Consider the following 24,474-nt stretch of genomic DNA (forward strand, 5'->3'; position numbering starts at 1 on the left):
TTTTTTTCTTTCTTCTGTGGACTATACTGGTCACTCTTGTCAACATAATGAAAGTGAATAAGAGCTGCTTACACTCTATTCTGTACTTCTCCATCTCCTGCACCTCTGCGATGGACTCCCGCAGGTCATCGGTGAACTTCTTGCGGTCTTGCGGGTTGGGGGCGTTGAAGTTAATGAGAACCTTGATGTCTGCGCCTGGAAGAGCTGAAGTGAGACGCACTCCATTGGGGTAATCTGAAAAGCAGCAGCGGGAGAGAAATATTTACAGACCGGCAAATCACGACAGCACTTTGACGTGCTCTAATCAGAGGGACTGATCGATATTCTCACATTTCGCAATCGCATATTTGTGAGCAAAACACATCGTAATACACAATACTTTGATTGTGAAAATTAATTTTTCAGTCAACAGCAGAATTATGACCTTTAACACCTGTTTTGTGTTTTCCTGTGCAGTGAAAAGTCAGTTTTTTACTTGACATGCTTAACATGGAAAAAACAGTCCACAAAAGGGCAACATGGGGTCAGAAGGGCTTTGACCCTTTGCTGAAGGTACTTACACTGGTTTTCAAACAGAAGCACCTGCATCCCGTATAGAGAAAAGGACTGCCTGAAGCTGTACGTCACCGAATTCTTCTTCTTCTGGAAAATCTTAGTGACCTGAATCAAAAGCATGTCACATTAGGATCCCATCTGTTCCTAATTATCCTTGGCTCTTTTCTTTGAGCTGAGTAACATTTTCTGATTGTCTTTTGGACACATGATGTACACAATTGCTGACATAGAATTAGACTAAATATGTCTCGCTGACCATTACACAGTCATTACACAGTCAAAATATTCCTTTGTACACCAAGCTATACTAGCTGAACAAGTTACACAAAATTAAATCTGTACCGGAGTTTAATTTATGTGTATATGTATGTGTATGTATATATATATATATATATATATATATGTGTTTTTTTACATTTTTTTATGTGATTGTGAAAGTTTGTCGGCCTTTTGTCCATGTGATAAAGTCTTGTAATTGTGAGTGAACCTGCTGTAACGCAAGACAAATTTCAGACCTTGTCTGACAATAAAGTTGTATCGTATCGTATCGTATCATATAACAACAAGAACTTAACAACATAACAAAAGACGCTATGATGTAAGACAGCTCGGTCTAATTTTTTCCTGTTTTTACGTGTCTCATTTTGCGTCATGGGCTATGAAGTGTGTGCTTTCGTACCACTAAAAGGTCATTGAACAGGAATATCTCTCTCTGGTGGAGACCCAGCTTCTGAGGTTTGTTAGGGTCCGGCACTTCGAACAGCCTGCAGTAACATACCAGTCTGCGATGTGGTAGAGACAGCACCTGTGTGTGGGACACAAATATTGATTAGCTTGAACCTGGTCCATAAATGATACCGTAGACATGTTCAGAATGTCATACTAGCACACAACTAACTATTGCTGCAGTATAGCATGTATACTCTTCAAGAGAATGTATATTTTCAGTATGGATAAAATAACCGAATGACTTGTATACTACAGAGATTACTGCATGAAATACGGTATGCCAAAATGCAATGCGCTTGACTTGCCACTACGGTGGAATGGTGGAACTGGTAATTTACTGGTAACTTACATTTACATGCATAAAGTCTCTTTTTATTAGTTTTTTGATCAGAAATATTACATTCAAACATGATTAAAAATGTAGTGTAATAGTTTGAAATGTGGAATAATGCTTATTGTTTCACTTATTATTTAATAAAAAATAGAAGATAGTATATACAGTGCAGTATTCAGTAAGTAACAAAATAGGTATAATAATCATTGATTTTTAGGTAATAAATTTTTTAGTTCATTAAATAATTTTATTTTATTGGATAATATTTATCCTTCACCCCCAACCTCCTACATTATACTTGGAAAAAAAACTGAGCAGAAAGAAAACCTCCTATAAAATAATTTATTTTATTGAAAAGAACTGTTTTGTAACCATGGTTTATCTGACTTAAATTGTTTAACGACAGTAAGAGGAATGAAAACAGTAAACATTACACTCACACATCCAAGGCCATGGTGCAGAGACCCGATCTGAAAAGTGAAAAAATTAGACTGATGAGTAAGGGTCATAGCAAGAGGACTGAACGGAGGCTTGAAGGTCAGAGAGTGGTCTCTGTCTTTCGTTATCAAGACCCAGTTTTCAGAAACCTAATTACAGCACCCGGGATGCAGCGTCTGCAGGCAGGGGTCTCAGGCACAGCAGCCTTCTATCTGAGCTCCACAGGAGATCTCCATAATGTCCTCTCCAAAGATGTGCGGAAGATACACCAGGGAGAAGGTTTTCCTGGCAACCAAGCCATGTGTGCCGTTTCCATTGAAGCTTAAATGTTAATTATTTCAGCTCTGAAAACCCACAGTGCCTCCAAATTCAACTGTGTGACAAGCACTCGATGTGGCAAAGAAGATGCAAGTTCATTATGGAACCAGCTTCAGTTAGTTTAGCCTTGGGAGAGACTCTGCTGGAGGAATGATGTATATTGTTCTGATCTTGTGGATTATACAACTCTACATACGTACACCTTTAGAGGTGACAGACTTTAGTCAAGGTAGATGCTAATGGTCTACAATTTGTTTAAGAAGTGTTTCTGCATATCAGAACGGTAATAAGCATATTATTATAATGATTTCTGAAGGATCATGTGACACTGAAGACTGGAGTGATGACTGCAGAAAATTCAGCTTTGTCATCAAAGGAATAAATAACATTTATAACATTTTAAGATTTTATATAAAATATATTAAAATAGAAAACAGTAATTTTAAATTGTAATAATATTTCACAAAATTACTGTTTTTACTTTTGATCAAATAAATAAAGTCTTGAAGAGCATCTGATGCTTCTTTAAAAAAAAAAAAACACCCCAAACTTTGTAAAAAAATATAATAATAATAAATAAAATATGCTAAGCTAAGCTAAAGGTTAAGAAACTAAAGTTCAGCTAAATGTCATGCTTAAAATGTCATCTTCGATATTTTTTTTATACAATATGTAATGGCGGGAGAGTCCCTTCTCTGTGTCTCCCCATCCACAAAGGGAACATTGCACTGAAAAAGATGAAACTATATGTATTTAAATATTTTAAATTGTAAAATCTATTTAAAACATATCTATAATTTTCAGTTGTGTCACATTAAATATGTAATATACTCTATATGCTGCCTCTGAATAAGTTCTTTGGTTGTAACCTGCTGTGCCGCATAATAAGATGGTTGAGTTCAGAGCAGGTGAACTATTAGTAGATTTAATCTTTAGGTTACTCTGAAGGCCTCTGTGCAGAAGCAAATCACATTTATCATTGTAGAGCATCACGCAGCTCTCGCCACATAACTTACATACACGCTCAGACACCACAGTCAGACACTGTCTCAAGGTAGGTATTAGATCTGTCATAAAGAAAAACATCTTGTAGATAAAGAATCTTCTAAGAGTCTCAATGTCACGTGGCTCTTGAGGATAAAAAAAGTGTTTGCAAATGGTTACTGACAGAACAATAAAACCTATTGATCTACACTGCATGGAGTCACAAGGGCATACAAACACACAATAAGTGAGAGAAGGAACATGTTTAACCAATCTCCTTGGATCATTTCACACCACTGGACCGTGACTAGAATCGATAAAGTGTCATTTCTAGAACCGGGGTCAACATGATGGATAGAGATGGACTGTTCCTGCAAGTAAGGCACTACAAGATGGTTTGGATAGAAGTGTGGAAGACAAAAGTGACAATGACACTCACCGGCTTTTTGCCAACTATGAGTTTCTCCACCTTCTGCACCTGGGAGACGTGGTCTTCGTTAGTTTTAAGCTCTCGCTTTCGGATTCGCTCGTAGATGCCAACCAACATCTCTCTTGGGATATCCTCTCCGTCGTCCACCCCTGTGCACAGGAAGCAAAAAACAAAAGAGATTGGATATTTAGGGCACGCAAAAGATTTATGGAAATTTTAGGAAAGAATTAGAAATGTAGGTCAAGCACATCTGAATTACAACGTGACTATATTTACATATTGAAGTTGAATGTGAATCTGTTTGCTTTGCTCCAATTATTATGCAAGGTTGTGACCAGAAAGATGTCATTGCTATCCTAAAGAAGCCATTCATCAGTCTGGAGCACATGCATTAAGTTTAATTAGAGATAATTTGAGTACTTTTTTTTTTTTTGTAAGATAAAAATATCTGAATGCCTTTGAAGGGAATTTATGGATGGAACAGATTCAGTTTGCAATGAAAAATGTTAATGTGAATCTCACCGCGAAGGTTCTTTACAAAGTCCTCCAGTTTCATCTTCCTCTCTGGCTTCACGTTTGGGCTGTACATGTCCGTGTTGAGGAGTATAATGGCAAACGCCAGGATGAAGATGGTATCGGGGTTCCTAAATTGACGCACCACCCCTGGGTTGCAGATGCAGTAGCGCTGACTGAATGGAAATAATAAACACAACTACAACAAATGAACAAAGTGAAACAAATTAATATGAGACTGCACTTCTACAGAATCAATAGCTGCTCTGGTGAGTAATTGGTGCTAGATGCACAAGCCTGAAAGAGAATGGTAAAACTGCCATCCTGTTAAAGAGCTATGTTCTTTTAGATAACACTTGAATGGACTTTAAACTGTTCATTTGGAAAGATGTCTGCCTCAAAGTGTTTAGCTATAACAATATTTTTTGAAAGCCTACGGGTGGTAAGCAGGCAACCGTTGGAGTTATCTTCACACACGTTGTAAGCCGGTGTGATCGCTCAAATGACAGACGGTCCTTAAGAGCCGATCAAACAATGTTGTCTGTGGGCTAAGGGAGTGTCGAAGACCAAAAAAGCAAAATATATTTTTCTTGCTTAAACAAGGTATAACTGAAATTGATAATTGTTCCATTTTCATTGTCTAAAATTCATTGTCACCCTTACGTTTCTGTCATTATTTATTCACCCTTACGTTAGTCCAAACCCATATGACTTACTGTCTATGTGGAAAACAAAAGGTGCATTTTTAGGTGAATATCCTGGCCACTCTTTTCGAAAATATGAAAATGAATGATAAGTTGTTTTGATGTCATTTCAATGATGTGTTGAAATGAATGATAGGTTGTCAATCTCCAAAAATGACCCACAAATATATCATAAAAGAGGTTCATTAGACTTATGGGCTATATTCCAAGTCTTCTGAGCAATATTGTAGTTTTGTAACAGACCAAATTTTAAGTTGTTATGCACTAAACATCTTGATCTCTTTGGCATGTTAATAGAAAATATTATTTTGATTATGAATCATTGGATATTTTTAATGGATCAGTTGAGTCAGTTCACAAAACCCAGTCTGAATGACTCATTCATGAGTCAGATGGATATAAGCACTACATTTTAAAACAAGTGAGAGCTTTCATTCTTGTGTGAACTATCCCTTTAACAGTGCTTCTTTTTTTAAAGAATCAACTGAAATGTTTTTCACCTGAAGGCTTCAATGAGTCGCTCCACCTTCTGTGCCTCTCCCTGCACCCGGATATGTGCCTGGAATTTTCTCAAGGCTTCATCCAGCTCCATTCCAGAGAAATCCATCTCATCTACCACACAGCTGGAAAAAGATAATGAACAAAGTCAAAGGACTGCTACATTCTTTCCTACTGTTAGTTTGGAAATCTTCTGGGGGAAAAATGCATTCTATTCCATTAATTTTATTAATTTTCACAGCACACATGAAGATATTTTAAACTGAGAGTGTTCACTGCTTTTAGAAAAAGGAAAAAGGAGACAAATCTGATAAAAGCAAGTTCTATCAGTCTCTAAATCCCAATCATGGGGCATACAAAGCATTCTCAGGGACATTTTGCTCCAGGGATACTCAGAGTGCATTTGATCTCACATGTCAAGATTTACTGATTTTTCAAGGAAGTGCCTTTAAAAAAAGTGCTTTCAGACTGAGCTGAACACAGACTGCATGGGCTTATCTGCCCTCATTATCTTGACGTTACTGGCATTTTGAAAAGGGAGGATGAGTTAACTTAAGAGTGAGAATGAGTCGATTCATTCCCAGGCACATTGCTTCAGAGAAGTACTCCATGAATCCAGACACCTTATTCAATACATACAAAGCAGTGCAAGAGTTCATACATTTTATCCCTCTCTCACACTTTGATTCCGGACTAATTTCAAGGGGTCACTAACAATTACAGCAAATTCTTGTGGTTATCAATTTTTTAGTTTTCAATTTTCTGAAATGGAATTAATATTTTCCACCTTTGATCCTAAATGCACTCAATTTAAAAAGAGGACACTAAATGGATGTGGGTACAATTGTAAAGAACCAGTTTAAAACAATGGACTATGATCTTTGATCCTACATGTACTCAAAGCCACATGAGCTTGAAAGGCTTAGACACGGTGGTCAGTTTATCTCAGGAGGGAACACATAAATTCATAAAGGCTCCAGTGATACTGGCTTAATGTAATTTACCAAGTTAATTCTGCTGTGGCGAGGATAGTAACGGATAGCGAAGAACATAATTACAGAGGAGCATCCTAAAATTAAAGATTATTATGATGGAATTCTAGTTGAATTTTTTTCTTTATTTTTCTTTCTTTGGAGAATTTGTGTTTTCTTTTTTTGTGAATGTAGGTCACATATGGTTTACTTGGAGCGTGGACTGGTTAAATAGAAAAAAAACTAACAAAAAATGGCAGCATCTGCCAGTAAATGAATTAGATTAAATTTTTTTCTATAATAATATACATTTACCAGTCCTGGTTTAATGGGCAGAGACAACTAATTGCAAATAACCCATGCACAAAACAAAAAGTGCTGCATAAAAATTTACTGCATATTTGAAATAACTTGGCTTTTGAGTATATTTCACTTTGAATGACTGTTTATGTATATACAATACACCCAATTAACCCAGTTAAATTTGTTGAACTTACTCAAGAACATCTCTGTTGAACTGTTTCTGCCTGTTGCCCAGGAACTCGCCAATCATCTGTCGACTCAGCCCTTTTCTCTGTAACAGGAAATGGGCAACTCCCACAGGTGTGTCTGGGACAAATCCTCGCTCAATCAGGTATTGGATGCCTTTTTCAGGTTTCCTAGAGACAATAAAAGAAGATCAAGAGTCTGAACAGTGCCTGTACTGGTCCCAAAGTGTGACTAAGCATCTCAGCTCAAGTATGTTCTAGCGGCTGGACTGTTACCATACAAGATTAAAAGGAACTTAATGGCCCAGTGCAAAAACAGGCAAATCCACAATCATCCAAGATTAGAGGTTCCCACTTTAAACAAGGCTTTAAACGAACAAACACATTCTAAGACTCACACATACTGGCACATAAACATGCACAGCCCCAGCAGCAAGCAAGCACCTTAATCCATTCAATAAGAAATTAAATCTGATCTGAAATATCTCATGATTGCAAAATAAATGATCAAAGATAATCCCTCTTTTATTATAAGGAGCTTAAAAAAAGAATTAACCTGGTTCGTCTTAAGTACACAGAGCTAGATGGTAAACTCTGGTTATGAGGGCAGTGTGCTTTCCTTGATCAACATCCCAACTAAACTAATAGTGTTCTCATCACAGTTCTAATTGCTTGATCGCTAATCAAATTTGGAGCGCTGAGTGGCAATCAAACAGCACCACATGCATGCACACAGACATACTGAATAAATAAATGAGCCAAAATTATAATGAATGTCTGGAAAAGGAAAACACACGTCTATTGCTCTTTGTGCACTTGGTTTAGATGATAATTGAAAAAATATTAGCTTGCGGCATTGTTTGTGCACAAAGATCTTTCACAGCTATTAACACAGCTCCGACTGGCGCTAATGAAAATCATTACTCAATGCAACTGAAACATGACACTCCAAAACAGAGTATGTGAGTGGCGTGGGAATGAGGAGCAAAGTAGCATCATTTTCGCCTGGAGTGAGGTGTGTTCCTCTAGCTCAAATAGTTGAGCATGACACTATGCATCGCATGAAAGCAAGTCATTTTTGATCAAAACTGCATTAATGTAACATTTAACATTTTCAAAATGTGCAAGTATAATATAATTACATGCTGGCAACAATTCACATCATAATCATGCTAACATATGCATATGAACATAAAAAACATACTGAAACAACTTAGTGTGGTCACGTTTACCTTACTGAAACGAGCATGGTCATGTATACCTTACGCCCCGTGGATTTAAAAATGGATTAAAGTCTGTTGAACTTATGATATGCAAATTTGCCATGTTTTGTAATATGAAGTTTCTTGGATAGTAATGACCTGTGATTCAGCTGTGCTTCGTGCTGCTTTGCTACACTATAGACATTGGACAGTGAACCCACTTTGTCTGTGAAATTTTGCTCAAGTTAATGCTGCAGTCACAGTGTTCAAATTGTTCTAGAAGCAGAAAATGGAAAACCCGGAGTGGATTTCGAGTGGACACTCCACTCCACTCCACTCACATACTCTTTTCCCAAACTAGCCTTCTACAACCAAAAGCATGCATTCACACTTCACCTACTTGTTAAAAAGGTTCAGGCCGATACGATAGTGCCTCTTGCGGATGATATCATTGCTGAACGCGGGTGAGTCCCAACTGTTGCGGGTCTCTTTATGATATGTCTGCTTGCTGAGAGTCTGCTCTCGAAGACTATCCCTGGATGAGGACTCCGAACTGCAGTTGATGGTATCATTGGAATTGGAGGTGCTGTTGATGCTGTCGTTATCGCCGTCAGAGAAGTCAGACTCAGATTTGCTCTGCCGGTTGGCAGTGCCGTTGATTGCCAGGTGGCTCTCCAGTTGCCGTGGCCGATGCCGAGGAGCTTCGTCATCTCTTGCCGGTCCCCGTGGTGGTAAAGCGTGAGAGGGGATGTGTTTCGGGCTGCCCTGCTGGCTGGCGATGCCCCGATCGTAAGTGTTCTGCCTCTTGAGAGAGCTTCGGTCAGAACGGTCACTCAGCTCAACCGAGCTATCGCTGGGAGGTTCGATGGTGAGCAGGGGAAGGTGGTCTATCCTCAATCTCTGCTCTTGACACTCCAGAGACGGGGTGCTTCGGCAGCTAGTGTCTGTGTCGGCCTTTTCATCCTTATGAGCTAGAGACCAGTAGTCCTGCGAGGAGTTCAAACAACGTAGACGGAGGTCCGACTCCGTGCTAGAGGGTCTGTCAACTGATTGTGATAAAGGAAGAGGAGGGGAGAGCTCTTCCTCATCTATATAAAGTGTCACATCGCTATAGGAAGCTGTCATCTCGTCTCGCTTACGGTGATCACTACTGCGGGAAGGCTTGACCTGGTAGGTAACCTCTTGCTCCCTGTCCGGATGGCCTCTGGTTGGCTCTGGCTGTCCCTCGTCTCCATGTAGGCTGCGACAGTTCAGAGCATCATCTATCGACTCTGCCAATGATTTCACTTGTCGAGAGAAAACGTCCTCCAGCTCTGTAATGGCGTCCGTGAAATCGCTCTGGACCGCAGGCGACTTCATGTTGGTGGGGACCATCTCCCCACGCTCTGATTGCACCAAGGCTCCTAGTTTAGAACCATCATCTGTAAGAGACACCTGCTTCCCCTCAAAATATGAACTGTGGACTTTTTCAGGTCCTTCAAACGAAAACTGCATTCTCATATTGGACAAAACTATGCGTCTGGACATGCGGTTCTCCGACATAGAACTCCTGAGGCGCTCAAAGTTCTTGTTCATCTGATATTGGCGGAAGGCAGTCTGGATTGTTCGTGCAGCATGTCGGGTTATAAAACGCCCTCCATATTTGCGCTCCAGCATCTCCACCTGTGGAAACACACAAAGATTACCCACCCCTTTTAGTGATAGTAGCAAAACCCAAACATGCAAATGTCCCTTCCTTCCTTAGTCTTACAGAATTTTATTGTTGACAAAGATTTAGTTTTTCATCCCATGACACAATATGACTTGACCAAACCTCAAGCCAAAAATGGTAAGCCACATAAATAAAAGAGACAAATAAAAGCCACACATGGTACTAACTATTAAAGCTTGGGTATTTTGCCAGATAGGATGGATAAAACCATTTCATCCCTTATAAAGGCATCATGGACTGAAGAACGCCTTTAGCATGGTACCTAAGAAACCAGTTTTAACCCACTACCATGCAAAAGCCAGCTCAAGACTGTTTTAGCCTGAAAAATGGGCAGAACTAATCACATTTCTCAGCTCTGTGGGACCTCACACAGAGACGGTGGGCAGCACGCCACTGGATAGTACCACAACACAGTCACTCTGAATACGAATCACTCTCCCAGCATGCACTGAGTTATGATTCTCATCTCCCAAATCCTAAAAGGCCCTCATTGATCTCATATCAGCCTTTGGGTGTATCAAATTACTTCATATGAAAGACATCCAGTCACCACAAGCAACCTTGTTGAATTAATGTTCACCCAACTACAATAAACTAGATTTATTTACACAGTCCTTTGAGGGGAAGTACATCAAGCATAAGCTGAAGCCACTGAACCTCAATCACACTCCCTCTGCACCAAAAAGGCTCATCGCAATATGAATACAAATAGTTGGTGGAGAATTTATGGTTTGGTAGTAGGTAGCATTCCAGTTAAAGAATGAAGAGATCTACCTGTTTGTCTTGGAGGTCAGTTGACAGCTCATAGCTCTCAGACAATGATCGTGAGCGTTTGATGGCCTCCTCTTCTGCCTGTTTGCGAAGGATCGACTGGGAATGCTGGAGTTTGGGTCGCCGCGGACGCTGCCGCACCTCGTGAGCGTACAGCGGTGGGCCGTCGAAGTGCTCGCCACTGATGATGGCACTGCGGCTCACCGGCCCTCGTAAGTAACCACCACTGTTTTCTAGAGAGGGGCCCGCCTCACCACCCGGAGCCTCACCTTCCACACTGTAGAGGGCAAAAGAAAGAAAAATGTAAGTTGATAGTGTGGGTTAGAAAAAAATTGAACAACATGTCACACTACACTGATTGCATGATCTGTTTTTGATTCACTAAAAATAACTGACTCCGTCATAAGAGTCATTTGTTTGTGAATTGGACTGTTCAGATTACGTCATTATTTTCCAATAAATTCTCTGTTATTGCATCACATTCAATACAAATGTCAATATGACAAAATATTCAGACTAAGTTCTACAGACCAGCATTCTATACAGTACATATAACACACGCAACCTTGTTTTTCCAGACACAAATCAAAGTTCCTTGTAAATCCCATTATCCACTCCCACAAGCTTACACGTGAGATTACAAGTTGAGCTTTGAACTGGTGTGGAGGTATAAAAGCAAACGACTACTTTTATAGTAACACACAATGGTATGGTGCATCTCTGTCAAGATAAATAAAGAGCAACGAATACACAGACTCTTTGGGCAAAAATATAAATGGAATGATCAACACTTCCTGCAGACAAAACTCATCGCTCACTGGATGTTCAGGAAACGGTCTCAACACAGAGATTATCTTTCAATTGATTAAGTTAGCATTTACTTTAGTACTTTGGTGTAATCCATGAGTTTCAATCTATGTACTTTTTTATAACATACTGCCTCCATGGTATGTGCTTTTAGCTGCTAATTTCTCCAGTACTGCATACTATGATAAAACATTCTAGCAGTCTAGTGTCAGCTGTCACTTACATCATGCTTACACACCAAACCACACACTCCGGACCATAGCTCAGAGAATCAACAGCATAACTCCTACCTGTCAACACCTTAGCAGAGGTATACCTGCTGCGGTAAATGACTTTTGTTACTCGAGGCGATGAGTAAAAAGAAAACTGTGACATTCGTAAACAGATAAAACAATCACACATACTTCAGCCACGCCATTTATAATGCGATTGCTTGGAAAGGTCAAAGTACATAATGTGGGTTATTTGATTACAATGCATATCAGTTACACCCACCAGTGAGAGAGAGATGACAGATATAGGTGATTTTGATGATGTTAGAAACATACAGTAGTCTTATCATAGTCAATCTCAGGACCAGTGACAAAATTCATATGGATGGGTCTGGTTCAAGATTTAATATATATGTCAAGCTAATTATTTTCAATCTTTCATACTGTACATTATAATTTGTAATTTATAATTTTCTAGAATTTATTTTTTTTAAACAAAGAGGTATAGATTTATAATATCAGCCATAAATTGACAATAATTATCAGCTTTTCTGTATCTGCCAGACTTTTAATATGGATGCATGCTTAGATTAAACTATATATATATATATTTGATGGAAATATTGTTCCAGCACCAAGATGCTGGATGTTGATCCAGGAAGGTATCCTACTCTTCAGCTGTCATTATATTCCACAAAAGCCAAATCTGAATTCTTTCAGTACATGTTTGTTTTGCACCTTTACTGCTTCTCATCCACACACTCAGTGCCAGCAGATTAACTTTCTAGATTAAGTGCTCTTCTTTTAATTAAATGAATTAGTGTTCAGTAGAGTGTTCAGTATTACAGAGATGAGAACACGGACACAGTCAGATTGATTGAATTTGTTAATCTTGTATAGGGGAAGCGGCAGAGGAGAGATGTATGGATGTCAGAGCACTTGGCACTGTTTGCAGGTGTTTCCAATCTGGGATAAGACAATACAAGAGCCTGGTGTAGATTGACTTCAACATGCAATATCCTCAGGGGGGCAGGCTCTATTGATTTTTTTAAACAAAGAGGTATAGATTTATAATATCAGCCATAAATTGACAATAATTATCAGCTTTTCTGTATCTGCCAGACTTTTAATATCGATGCATGCTTAGATTAAACTATATATATATATTTTTAATGGAAATATTGTTCCAGCACCAAGAAGGATGTTGATCCAGGAAGGTATCCTACTCTTCAGCTCTCATTATATTCCACAAAAGCCAAATCTGAATTCTTTCAGTACATGTTTGTTTTGCACCTTTACTGCTTCTCATCCACACACTCAGTGTCAGCAGATTAACTTTCTAGATTAAGTGCTCTTCTTTTAATTAAATGAATTAGTGTTCAGTAGAGTGTTCAGTATTACAGAGATGAGAACACGGACACAGTCAGATTGATTGAATTTGTTAATCTTGTATAGGGGAAGCGGCAGAGGAGAGATGTATGGATGTCAGAGCACTTGGCACTGTTTGCAGGTGTTTCCAATCTGGGATAAGACAATACAAGAGCCTGGTGTAGATTGACTTCAACATGCAATATCCTCAGGGGGGCAGGCTCTATTGACCCGATACACCCTTATACACCCCTTCAGCTAGTGCTGTGATCATCAAATGACATACAGAGGATGCTGAGAGATGATGGGTCGAAGGTATAGAGACTGTTCTCACACTTCGTGACAGGTCTGTATTCACCTGCTGCTTCTGTAAAAATACTCTGAAATTCAGATTCAAAAGGGAGGTCACCACGACAATCAGACATAAACATTTCCTCAGACTCACAGGTCATGGCAATTATTGTGCACACATAATGCCTCATAATACAGCTGATATAAAATAAAATGTAAATATTCTAAAATTTAAAACTCTGCCTTGGAAACTAACCGAAATATGTTGATGTACTAATATTAGCAGTGTTGGGGAAAGTTACTTTTAAAAGTAATGCATTACAATATTGCGTTACTCCATAAAAAAGTAACTAATTACATTACTCAGTCACTTTTTATGGAAAGTAATGCATTAAGTTATTTTTTGTCACCTTAGCTGGGCTTGCTTAATTATTTTTAATAACAAAAAAAAAAAGTTATATTTTTGGCAACTGTAAAGGACCTTTTACACAAAAAGTGAAATTAATAAGCCTCAGCCTGAAGGAAAAGCCTCTGCACCTCACTCCCAATTTTTTTCAATACGGGGACAGGAGATGTGTCAGTGAATAAATGGAAAAACAAAGTAATTTGGATTTCTTATTTGAAAAAGTAACTCAGATATTTTCTGCTAAATTTAAAAGTAATGCGTTACTTTACTAGTTACTTAAAAAAGTAATCTGATTATGTAACTTGTGTTACTTGTAATGCGTTACCAGCCCTGAATATTACTACAACTAAAACTGAAATAAATATAAATTAAAGCTAAATATAAATAAAAAAATAATCAAAATGTACAAATAAAAACACGATAAATGACAAAAATTTTAATTAATATTAAAACTGAAGGTATAAAAATAAAAGGCCATTCAAAATATTAATAAGTATTATAAAAGTATATAAATAGTACTAAAATAACACTGGATAATTTCGATTAAATGTAAATTTACAACAATTCTTATGACTTTTTAGAGGTGGCATAAATGCAATCCAATAATTGGCCTTAGGGTTACTTTATATAATCAACACTAAATGAACAATTGTATAAAATGCTACTGACAAAAATCATAATGTTCATCAATAAGTACATATCAAATGATATGTACATATGAACAGTCACTCTACAGTACTCTTGAAACGCTACTTATTCAAATCTCATAGTTAAAAGCTGTATATGATTAACTAAAACGAACTGAATCATAAGAATCATTAATATAGGAATAAGACTACACCGACTGCTGTAACTTTAGTAGCACAAGGTTGTCGGTTCCCAACCATAGTACTGCCTGTTTTATCATACAGAGCACATTGAGGTGTCTCTGAGTGCCAATCCTACTTCCAGACATGACCCAGAGTTATGAACACACATAAAGCCCACCTACCGCTCTGAAGGACACAGCTAATGAGGGGTCAAGAAGGGTAAAGTAGAAGGTTATATATAGATATAAAGGTTAATGCAATGGCCTTGTTTCATGTATTCCTACATGCATACATAAATACCTTCACTCTGCCCACAGTAGTTGGTAATAAAGGAAGATGAACATGTTTTGTTACATGTGATTGTATATTATATGGAAACACGACGCAAGGTAATTCAGAAACCACATTTCATTTGAACTTTTGGGTGCTAATTTGAGTTTTTTTTCATGTCCTGAACCATCACGCTCTGAAGGTTTTACTGCCACCCTGACAACTGACTTTAGTTTTTTTATGCTGTATGTTATAAATTAGACAGTTAAAAACAATAAATGCTTTTATAGACTAAACTAATTTGCTTATTATTTTGCCCTACTTGCAGAAAAACGAGATGCCGTGCTGTTAACAGAGGTTACACTAAATCACACTAAACTAGAAAATGTCCTCAACCAGCTTTAAACAAGGAATTGATGAAAATAATATATTTTGTACATATAATAATACAGGATTTATATATTGATAATAGTCTCTTATGCTCCCCAAGGCTGCATTTATTTGATCAACAATACAGTAAAAATGGTAATATTGTGAAAAATTATTACAAAATGTAATGTAAATTATTCCTGCAAAGGCAAAATTGAATTTCCGGCATCCAATATTCCAGTTTTCAGGCACGTCATCCTTCAGAAATCATTCTAATATGCTGATTGGGTGCTCAAGGAACATTTCTAATTATTATCAATGCCGAAAACAGTTGTACTGCTTAATATTTTTGTGGATATTTCTAAATGTTAAAAATGTATTTCATTTAAAGAAAGAAATCTTACTGACTCCAAACAACCTTAGGTTTCTGAGGCTTTGAGGGGGCAGAAGAAGCTGTCAAAATTACAGATGGGGGTTTCCCCCAGAATTACCCACATATATAAGTTTCACTGTCATTGTCCGGTATATGTGTGTGATCTTTAAGACCCTCACATGACACAAGTGCTTTAAATCTAGGTTTGAGAGCATTAGAGGACCAGGCAGGCTGCATTCACAAGCGTGGCACTTCGCATGAATGCAGCCCTGTTGATGACTGGGAAATGCTCCGGCATCTTGCATAAAGCACTCATTGTTCAAATAAAGCTTGTTTTACTAACATCACCACGCTTATTCTGGTTTTATATGAATTTCAATGGGGCTGATCTACTAATATACATACATCTCTCTATTTGTTATGATTAATAAGATCAAATTGTTTTGTTGGCAATGCCACCATGGCACCGCCTTCCCATGACCAAGTTAAGAAAATACACAGCTTAAAAACACTCACACAAATACTTCATCCATTGGCAATAAAAACAAGCAGAATGGCTGATGTAGAGACCTCACTTGCTATAATTTTTGACTAACACAATCTGCATTTACAATCAGTGATGGTTTCAGAGAGGTCATCGATGACAAAAAGAAGAACAGAAAAGGAAAAATCTGGAATGGAATTAATGCACATTTTCATGGAAATGACATGGATATAAATGCATCTGTCCGGTGCAAGATCAACTGAAACATCCCTCAAAAGCACAACTAGAAACAGAAGTGCGCTCAGAGCAACAATGGAGGGGTTTGCGCAATAGAGGAAGATCCCCAATAATTCAAAGCAGGTAAATGAAACAAAGAGCCACAGAGCAAGATGTCTCATAAAACATCTGTGATCTACTTACAAACACACCCAGATACAACAATACACCCCGTCCCAATGAATAAGAACACAGTAGAGACACACTTTAAACTTATTTCTACTTCTATACATGTTCTTAAACACACACACACACACACACATACACATACACACACACACAGAGAAATCTTACCAGCTCCCCAGTTCCAGCAGAGACTGGCTTCTGTCTGAAGCGCAGTGCAAACACCACATGTCGATCTCTGATCCCTACAAACATCAACATCCCTTTGGCCTGTGGCTGCCCATCTCCTTGCCAGGCAAAGCCGTCTCATAGGAAAAAGAGGCACGCTCTCAGTCCCACTAAAGAACACTAAATCCTCACCCTCTCCGTTGCGCGCGCTCTTTCCTTCTCTCCTTTTTTCCTCTGACTTTGCGGAAGGGGTGCTCTGAGGGGTGTGCAGAGAAGAGGAGGGAATGCCACAGTCCGGAAAACTAATTACGTGATGGCGGGAATATAAACGAAAGAGGAGGGAATGGGCCGGCCCACCGAGTCTGGAGCAACAGAGCCAAAAGAACATAGGCTGGAAAGCCACGAAGGGATCGGGAAGCCCCTCTGGAATGACAAAAGGATGTGAGTCTATAAATAGCACGATCACAGGATGGACTAAAACTGGATGGATTCTCAGGTTTCAACGGCTGCAGTAATATGAGCTCGTAACGTGTCACACACACGCTCCAGACTGGACTGGAGAAGTGCAGTCAAAAAGCGCTCTTTACTCAACGGCCAGTTTACACAGCCATGATGAATCCTGAAGAAAGTTACAACCCTGCTTTGTAATTTGTGATGCGAATTAAAGCAGCTGTGTGGATTTCTATGGCCTTTAAGAGATACTTCACCCCAAAAAAATTGTCATCATTTATTCACCCTCATGTCATTCCAAACCCTTTCTTTTCTTCTGTGGAAAACACAAAAGAACAACCATTTCTGTCTATGCAATGAAAGCCAAAGGGGTCTAAAACAAAAATGAACCACATTGATTTTCATTGACAGGTTTTCAGTTGGGGAAAAAAACAGATGCTTTTCAAAATATCTGCTTTTGCATTTCACATAAGAAAGAAAGTAAGAAAGTCACACAGGTTTGGAACAACATAAGAATTACTAAAAATGAATAAACATTCATAAATGTTTATTATTATTATTATTATTATTATTATAACTCTAATTTCAAATGTAAAAAGCCTAATTTGAGGAAAACCTAAAAACTGTCTAAAGGGCATCAAAATGTCAACGATGTCCAGCTGACACCTTTTTCACAGACAAGGATCTGTTGTCTTGTAAAAGAGGTCTAAAAACACACACACCCACACACACACACACACACGTCTGGCTCACTATCCTTGTAGGGACTCCCCATAAGCGTAATGGTTTTTATACTGTACAGACCGTATATTCTATTGCCCTACCCCAACCCTACCCCGTACAGGAAACTTTGTGCTATTTCAGATTTTCAATACACTCCATTCTGTGTGATTTATAAGCGTTTTGAAAAGTGGGGACATGGGGTAATGTCCTGAAAAGTCACCTTCTGCGTGTAATACCTACGTCATACCTTTGTCATTATAAAAATTGATGTCCTCATTTGTCACAAAAACGCGCACACACACACACACACACACGTCTGGCTCACTATCCTTGTAGGGACTCCCCATAAGCGTAATGGTTTTTATACTGTACAAACTGTATTTTCTATCACCCTACACCAACCCAACACCTAAACCTAGCCCTCACATAAAACTTTCTGCATTTTTACAATCTCAAAATAACTCATTCTATATGCTTTATAAGCTTCAGTACCCATGGGGACCTCAATTTAGGTCCCCGCAGTTACACAAGTCCCCATGAGTAGGTGTGTATTCAGGTTTAAGTCCCCACCAGTGTAGAAAAACCTGTACACACACACACACACAGCTGTATTTATAACATCTCTACAATCTTTTCCCTCTTTTGCCTCCTCCCATCTACTTATATAAGGAGGGTGGCCTGGCTTACGCATTTCCTTTCTGACATCATTACCTAAACAATGGGCGTCGCTCAGGCAAAGCCCAGATGCTATCACCCGCTCAAATGTGCAGTTTAGAGTGTCTGTAGGGTGAGAGAAAATAACCTCACAATGTAGACTAGATTGGTTTTAGGAGTCTCATCAAAAAGAGAAATGAAAAAGCCAACACGAATAGCTTCCAGGTGGTGACATCTTGGAATTTGGTGTCTAACGGTAGAGAAGTGATGTTCTCTAATTAGAGTAAAAGCTCAAAGGGCCTCTCTTATTTCCTGTACCCAGCTCTCTTCCTGAACTAAGAATCCCTAAAGGAAGACTAAAACAGGTTGAAACTGGACCAAATCAGCCCTGAAGTGGAAAGCAGAATCGCAGCAAGAAGCTGAAATACTGATCATGTATGCCTTTACGGAGCCTGTTTGGCAATGTCTCGGCATACAAGGAATAAATAAAAACATTGGTGAGAACGTCTAATGGGTTCTTTGGAGTCATACATTCAATAGTGTGTGACTCACTCCCAAAATGTAGTGACCAAATGAGATGGACACATGCAGGAATAAGGAAACATCACTAAACTGATGAATTGCTAATTTGTATGTACAAATGAATGCAGTTGAAGTCAGTGAGGCAAAAACCCATTACACTATTCTGTAGCTTATACGAAGCAGGAGGTCACTGTGACTTAGTGCTTTTAGAGCCACCTGACAGAGTTCATTATTGAGGTCCTCAAATCTTTTAATGCTAAAAGGCTTGGAGAGCAATACAATCTTTCCTGCTTGTCAGAGTAAGGCTTTAAGGAAAACAGCGTGACAAATTTATTCATTTGATTCTAGGTCCACTTATCTGTCACTCTATTAGGCGGAACTGAGGCTAAAACACCACAATGACTGTGGAAAACATCTATTTCTAATATATATTTGAAGGATATTCAGCTATTTGCAGCTGTATGGGAAAAAAGGAGGCGGCAGAGTAACTTAAATTTTAGACGTTTGTTTTTACTCCAACAAAAATAGTTCCAAACAAAGCCATAGCAGAACCGTGCAACACTGCACAACAGCAGTGAATAAATCAGCTTAATGAATAATTCATTGACTCATATATACAGTAATCTGATTTGTTCCTGAATGAATCAGCATCTTGAAGGAATCGGTTCAATTGTAATGATTCAATGACTCACTCGTAAACTCATACTGGCATAATGGTACAACCTCGACCAATCAGATTTGTAACTTAGCATGTACTGTACGAATACACTTTTTATGTATTTTTATTATTATTTTATTATATATTTGTTTTCAAGTCTCAATAAACCACTCCTTTTTATTTTTGCTTTTTCTTAACCAGCCGTCATTGCTATTCTCAGCCTACAGTCTGAACTGACAGACAGCTCAGCTTCCTGTGAACTCGAAAGACAGGATCACAATGTGTCAGGTCTGACTTCATTCTCATCTTCCATCCATGGAACAAACTCAGTTCCAGCAGATGAATATGGAAAAGACATATGAAAAGAGCTGGACTGAGTTTTTCCTGTTAGCTCACACCGCTGATTCCTAAGAAAAAAACCTAGTGAATCTACAATATAAGTGTGAATTAAATTACAGACTGAGGTCACGGAACAGCTTAATCGCCAATTTCAGTTGCGTCTGTCTGGAAAAAAACCCCTCATTGTTGAAATCTGTTTACAGTGACACAAGTCCCTAGTGTTATTCTGCAATGCATTTTGGTGTGAAATTACATGTTATCTCCACTATGGACAATGAACTCATTTCTTTCCTTCTCAATAGTTACTTTGTGATCCTTTCTTAAAGATATAGTTCTGTTTTTATTACTTAATTCATTACTCATGCCCATTCCACACACCCTTTTTTTTGCAGTAAAACACAAAGAGAAAAAACTTTGAAGAGTGTATTCTCTTGTTTATGTATACATGAAAATATATAATATAATGTAAAATAATATAACATAATACATAATCTCTCTAAAAAGTAAATATGGGCCTAAAAGCACCCCAAAACATTAATAAACAAGATCCATATGATATGTGCACTATATTTAATGACTTTACATACATGACCTTTAAAGCCATATGACAGGTTCAAAATACTTTTATAGTGTTTTTCTTTTTGTCATTTTTAAGCTTGACAGTCCAGACCTTCATTCAATTTCATAACATGAGATAGATCAACCAAGATTTGTCCTTTCATTCAAAAAATCGTTCAAAATTTGTCCTTTCCTCTTCCGAAGAAGAAAGTCAAATCCGCTTAAGCCCTCTCAGTGTTTTGATGTGAAATCAGAAACCTACAGACTAGAGTTTTTAGGTAACAACCACTCTATAATCTATACAGCTACAAAACAATAACAACAATCACAAAATAGTACAGAATGATTTCAATGACCATTCCAAGGCACTTAATGTGGGTTTGCAATGCACATCACCCTCATTTCATGTACACATAATTATATGGCATAGGCCATCCGCCCGACAGCCGCCCCAGCACTGAGACGAAGACATGTTTGTCTTTAGGTCCAGCTGTAATTTAGAGATCATTAAGCCTCTTTGAGTTAAGTGCTCCTTGCACCCTTCTTAAACCTGATCAAACAGAAAAACAACTCATCTAAAGGGCAGCGGTGGACTAGTAAACTCCAGTTAATAGCATAGCTAGTTGTTTATCAGCACATACTGCTCGTTCTCCCACTGCTAATGTCTGTGAACAGCGAGTTCTGTCCAAACTGACCCAATATAATCTACAACTTATAAGGAGCAAGTTCCAACTCAGTCCTGATTGACAGATAACCATTTCCTGTTTAGTTTATAAAGTCTGCAGACAAGTTTGATTAACACAGTCCATTTAAGGATATCTAAACATGTGTTTGGTTGGGGGAAGTTGACCTCCATCTATATTTGCCATCCCCTCCCCCCTCCATACGCCATAGTTGAGTTTAAACACGCTTTTGGCTTCTCTCACAGACCTAATCTCTAATCTGAGGGATCCTGTCCACGTGTGGTCTTCCATCACGGTTTCCCCCATGCGGGCCTTTGTGATGGATTAAGTGTTGCACAGTTGCACTCCCTCCATCCGATGCTATACAACCACTTCTGCTTCCTGCATCCTGACTAAAATAGCAAATAGCTTCCCCGCAGCGGAAATGCGGTTCATTTTGGAGGGTCAGTCGGGGTCAGGTATTTTTTTTTAAAGGCTTTACTCTTCCACATCGTCACCATGCTTGAGAGCTGCCTCATGGGATGAAATAGTGCAGTTCCATTTACCTCTCTATGTCATCCAGCAGTGATAATACAACAAATGTGGCAAATGACATTAGACCTGTCCATTAGACAACACCCCACAGACTCGATTTTGTGTCTTCCAAGAGTCAAGAGTCAGTGCTGTTACATTGATGTTAGCCATTGACTACTGACAAACAGGCTTGTCACATTGCCTGACAGGAACATTCAGATCAGTCACATACATTTTTTTAAATTATATGACGTTAATGAAGGTGTCGCATAAAGTAACATCTTTTATAATAAGTATATATATATATATATATATATATATATATATATATATATATATATATAATATAATACAAAACTGATCAAATACATGAGGAATAACTGATAACAGACCATTGAATTATTGAGTATTACTATTTGGAAGAGTCAACCGAGTGCTTTCATTGGTATTAAAACACACTGGGATTTTTATCAAATTTGTTGAGCCAGTGCCTTTGTTTTTCTAGTTCTTTTGGTGACCTGTAAGGCTCATAGAAATAACAAAAATAATAACAAAGTGCAACAGTGCACGCCAACTATATATAGAAACAATATATTTTACATTTGTTGCAAAATATATATCTACTTATATCTAAGTAGTTTGAGAGCATAGAGAGACCGATTGGTTCGCATTGCAGTGGAGTGGCTTGGCACTAAAAAGTGTTCTTTTGGTGCAATTTGCTAGTCTGATCACTTGGAATTCCACTTTTAAACCTAATTATTTAAAATTGAAGCTGAAATAATGCGGGCTGAAGGCTTAAATTAAAGCATATAACATCGATATACAACCTCGTAGTTCACAGTAGGTCTGTTTTAATGGTTTACATGTTATTGTTAAAAACCAATTCGCCTATGATAAAAAAGTAATGGGATTTGTACTTTTTCAGAACCTGTCTGTTGCACTCTGTAATAAAACAACCTTAACACTCAGCCAATCAGAATCAAGCATTCAACAGAGTTGTTCCCTTCACCCAAACCTGTGAAATAATACAAAGACATTAGAAAAACAACACATCTTTCTAATGCATTTTCTTTGCTGCATGTTAAAACATACATTTGCACCAGTGTATTAGCTTAATTCATGAATAAAAGTCTCGAGTCTTATCAGACAATTCTTTTAATAAATGAACCAAAAAGACTCACAAGTTACTGGTTTAAATGGTTGCAAATATAAATCACACTTACAAATTGAGTAATGACAAACAAATAATGTTTTGCTACATGCAAAACCAGTATTGCTTAGCTTAGTTTGGGCCTATTACAGGAGCTTTAGAATTTAGATTGATCATGAAGTCTTTCCTATAGAGGCTAAGTTCTTAAGATTTGTTGGGTGCAGTACTGTAGTTTTCCAAAATCTCTAAAGTACTGTACTATATGTGTTGGAAACCTAATTGGGGAAATTCTTGATAAAGTATACAAGCAATCTCACTGCTGTAGCTAAAAGCCATTTATGGATAACTACATTTTGTTACTTGTTTAGAAAGCAAGAGGAAATGAGAGCCTTTTATCTTTCTAATTGTTGTCCTTGCAATGTATCTTGAGGCATGTGTGAATAATGACACAGACTCAAAATGCTCAGGCATTATCAGGCCCTCTCGTCCAAAATGACCGCTGAGGTTGAGTCTAAATAAACAGTTTGGAGGACGTGCCTTGTTATCCTCCCTGTCTACTCCGTCCTGGCAGCAGGGACAGAGTAGCGCCATCTAGAGCTGGAGATCTACCTAGCAGCTGTCAAAGTCTCAAACTCGGTTCTCCAGACTGCCCCAGGATGACAGGCATCTAACAGTGGATGGTCTGGCCAGCCTGATACATGACCCTCAGACTGCCATCTTTTGAGTCGATAAAGGAAGCAGACAGTGAAAACTAAGGAACCGACACAGCCGGGCAGCACAAGAAGGGACAAATCATCAAAGTTCAAATATCAGTATTGATGCTGCATCAAAAGCATTGATTCCCACATGGAAATATTGATTCTTACTGTTTTTCAATGTCACACGATCCTCAGAAATCATTCTAATATGCTGATTTGCTACTCAAGAAAAATGTCTAACTATTATCAATATTAAAAACAGTTGTACTGACAACTGTAAAAAGATTTTTCAGGATTCTTTGCTGAATGAAATTCAAAAGAAAAGCTATAGTTTAAAATAGAAATCTTTTTAAAAATGTAAAAGTCTTTACTGTCACTTTAAAGGGGTCATATGATGCTGCTAAAAATAACATTATTTTGTGTATTTGGTGTAATGAAATGTGTTTATGCGGTTTAAGGTTAAAAAAACACATTATTTTCCACATACTGTACATTATTGTTTCTCCTCTATGCCCCGCCTTTCTGAAACGCGTCGATTTTTACAAAGCTCATCGGTCTGAAAAACGAGGCGTGCTGTGATTGGCCAGCTATCCAGTGCGTTGTGATTGGCCGAATACCTCAAGCGTGTGACGGAAATGTTACGCCCCTTACCATACAGTGATGCCCTGTCCAGCCTGAGCGACGAGACAAAAACATTAAAACCCATTACAAACAAGGCATTTGTTGCATCCAGTGGGGACATAATTACGGATTATAATGATTTATACTGTTTTTTTGCGCGTTGCGTTGCATCGCGCCGCGTAAACATAAAACCATGTCTGCATTTGTGATCAGAGAAATGACAAACAACAAACCCTACTCTACACTGCCCAAAAAACTTGCTTTAAATATATAAAATATAAAAACTCTTTAAATATAAAAAAC

At 38.2% G+C, this 24,474-nt stretch overlaps 1 protein-coding gene across 6 annotated transcripts in view; it reads right to left on the reverse strand.

Annotated features, from left to right (window-relative positions):
• LOC107551128 (IQ motif and SEC7 domain-containing protein 1-like) overlaps positions 1–24,474 on the reverse strand; it is a 201,725-nt gene that overhangs the window by 7,478 nt on the left and 169,773 nt on the right. For 5 of the 6 annotated variants that reach the window (XM_016232624.1, XM_016232625.1, XM_016232628.1 and 2 more), the window contains 10 exons: positions 10,650–10,923; positions 8,565–9,826; positions 6,972–7,133; positions 5,506–5,628; positions 4,311–4,477; positions 3,798–3,937; positions 2,059–2,088; positions 1,235–1,360; positions 561–660; positions 73–234 (listed from right to left, as the gene is read on the reverse strand). In XM_016232624.1, coding sequence (XP_016088110.1) covers positions 73–234; positions 561–660; positions 1,235–1,360; positions 2,059–2,088; positions 3,798–3,937; positions 4,311–4,477; positions 5,506–5,628; positions 6,972–7,133; positions 8,565–9,826; positions 10,650–10,923 — 2,546 coding nt within the window. Of the gene's footprint in view, positions 1–72; positions 235–560; positions 661–1,234; positions 1,361–2,058; positions 2,089–3,797; positions 3,938–4,310; positions 4,478–5,505; positions 5,629–6,971; positions 7,134–8,564; positions 9,827–10,649; positions 10,924–16,605; positions 16,788–24,474 lie in introns of those variants that run through there. The other variant, XM_016232626.1, reaches the window with a different exon arrangement.

This window comes from Sinocyclocheilus grahami, unplaced genomic scaffold (assembly GCF_001515645.1).
Source record: "Sinocyclocheilus grahami isolate Dianchi unplaced genomic scaffold, SAMN03320097.WGS_v1.1 scaffold415.1, whole genome shotgun sequence".
Taxonomy (NCBI): domain Eukaryota; kingdom Metazoa; phylum Chordata; class Actinopteri; order Cypriniformes; family Cyprinidae; genus Sinocyclocheilus; species Sinocyclocheilus grahami.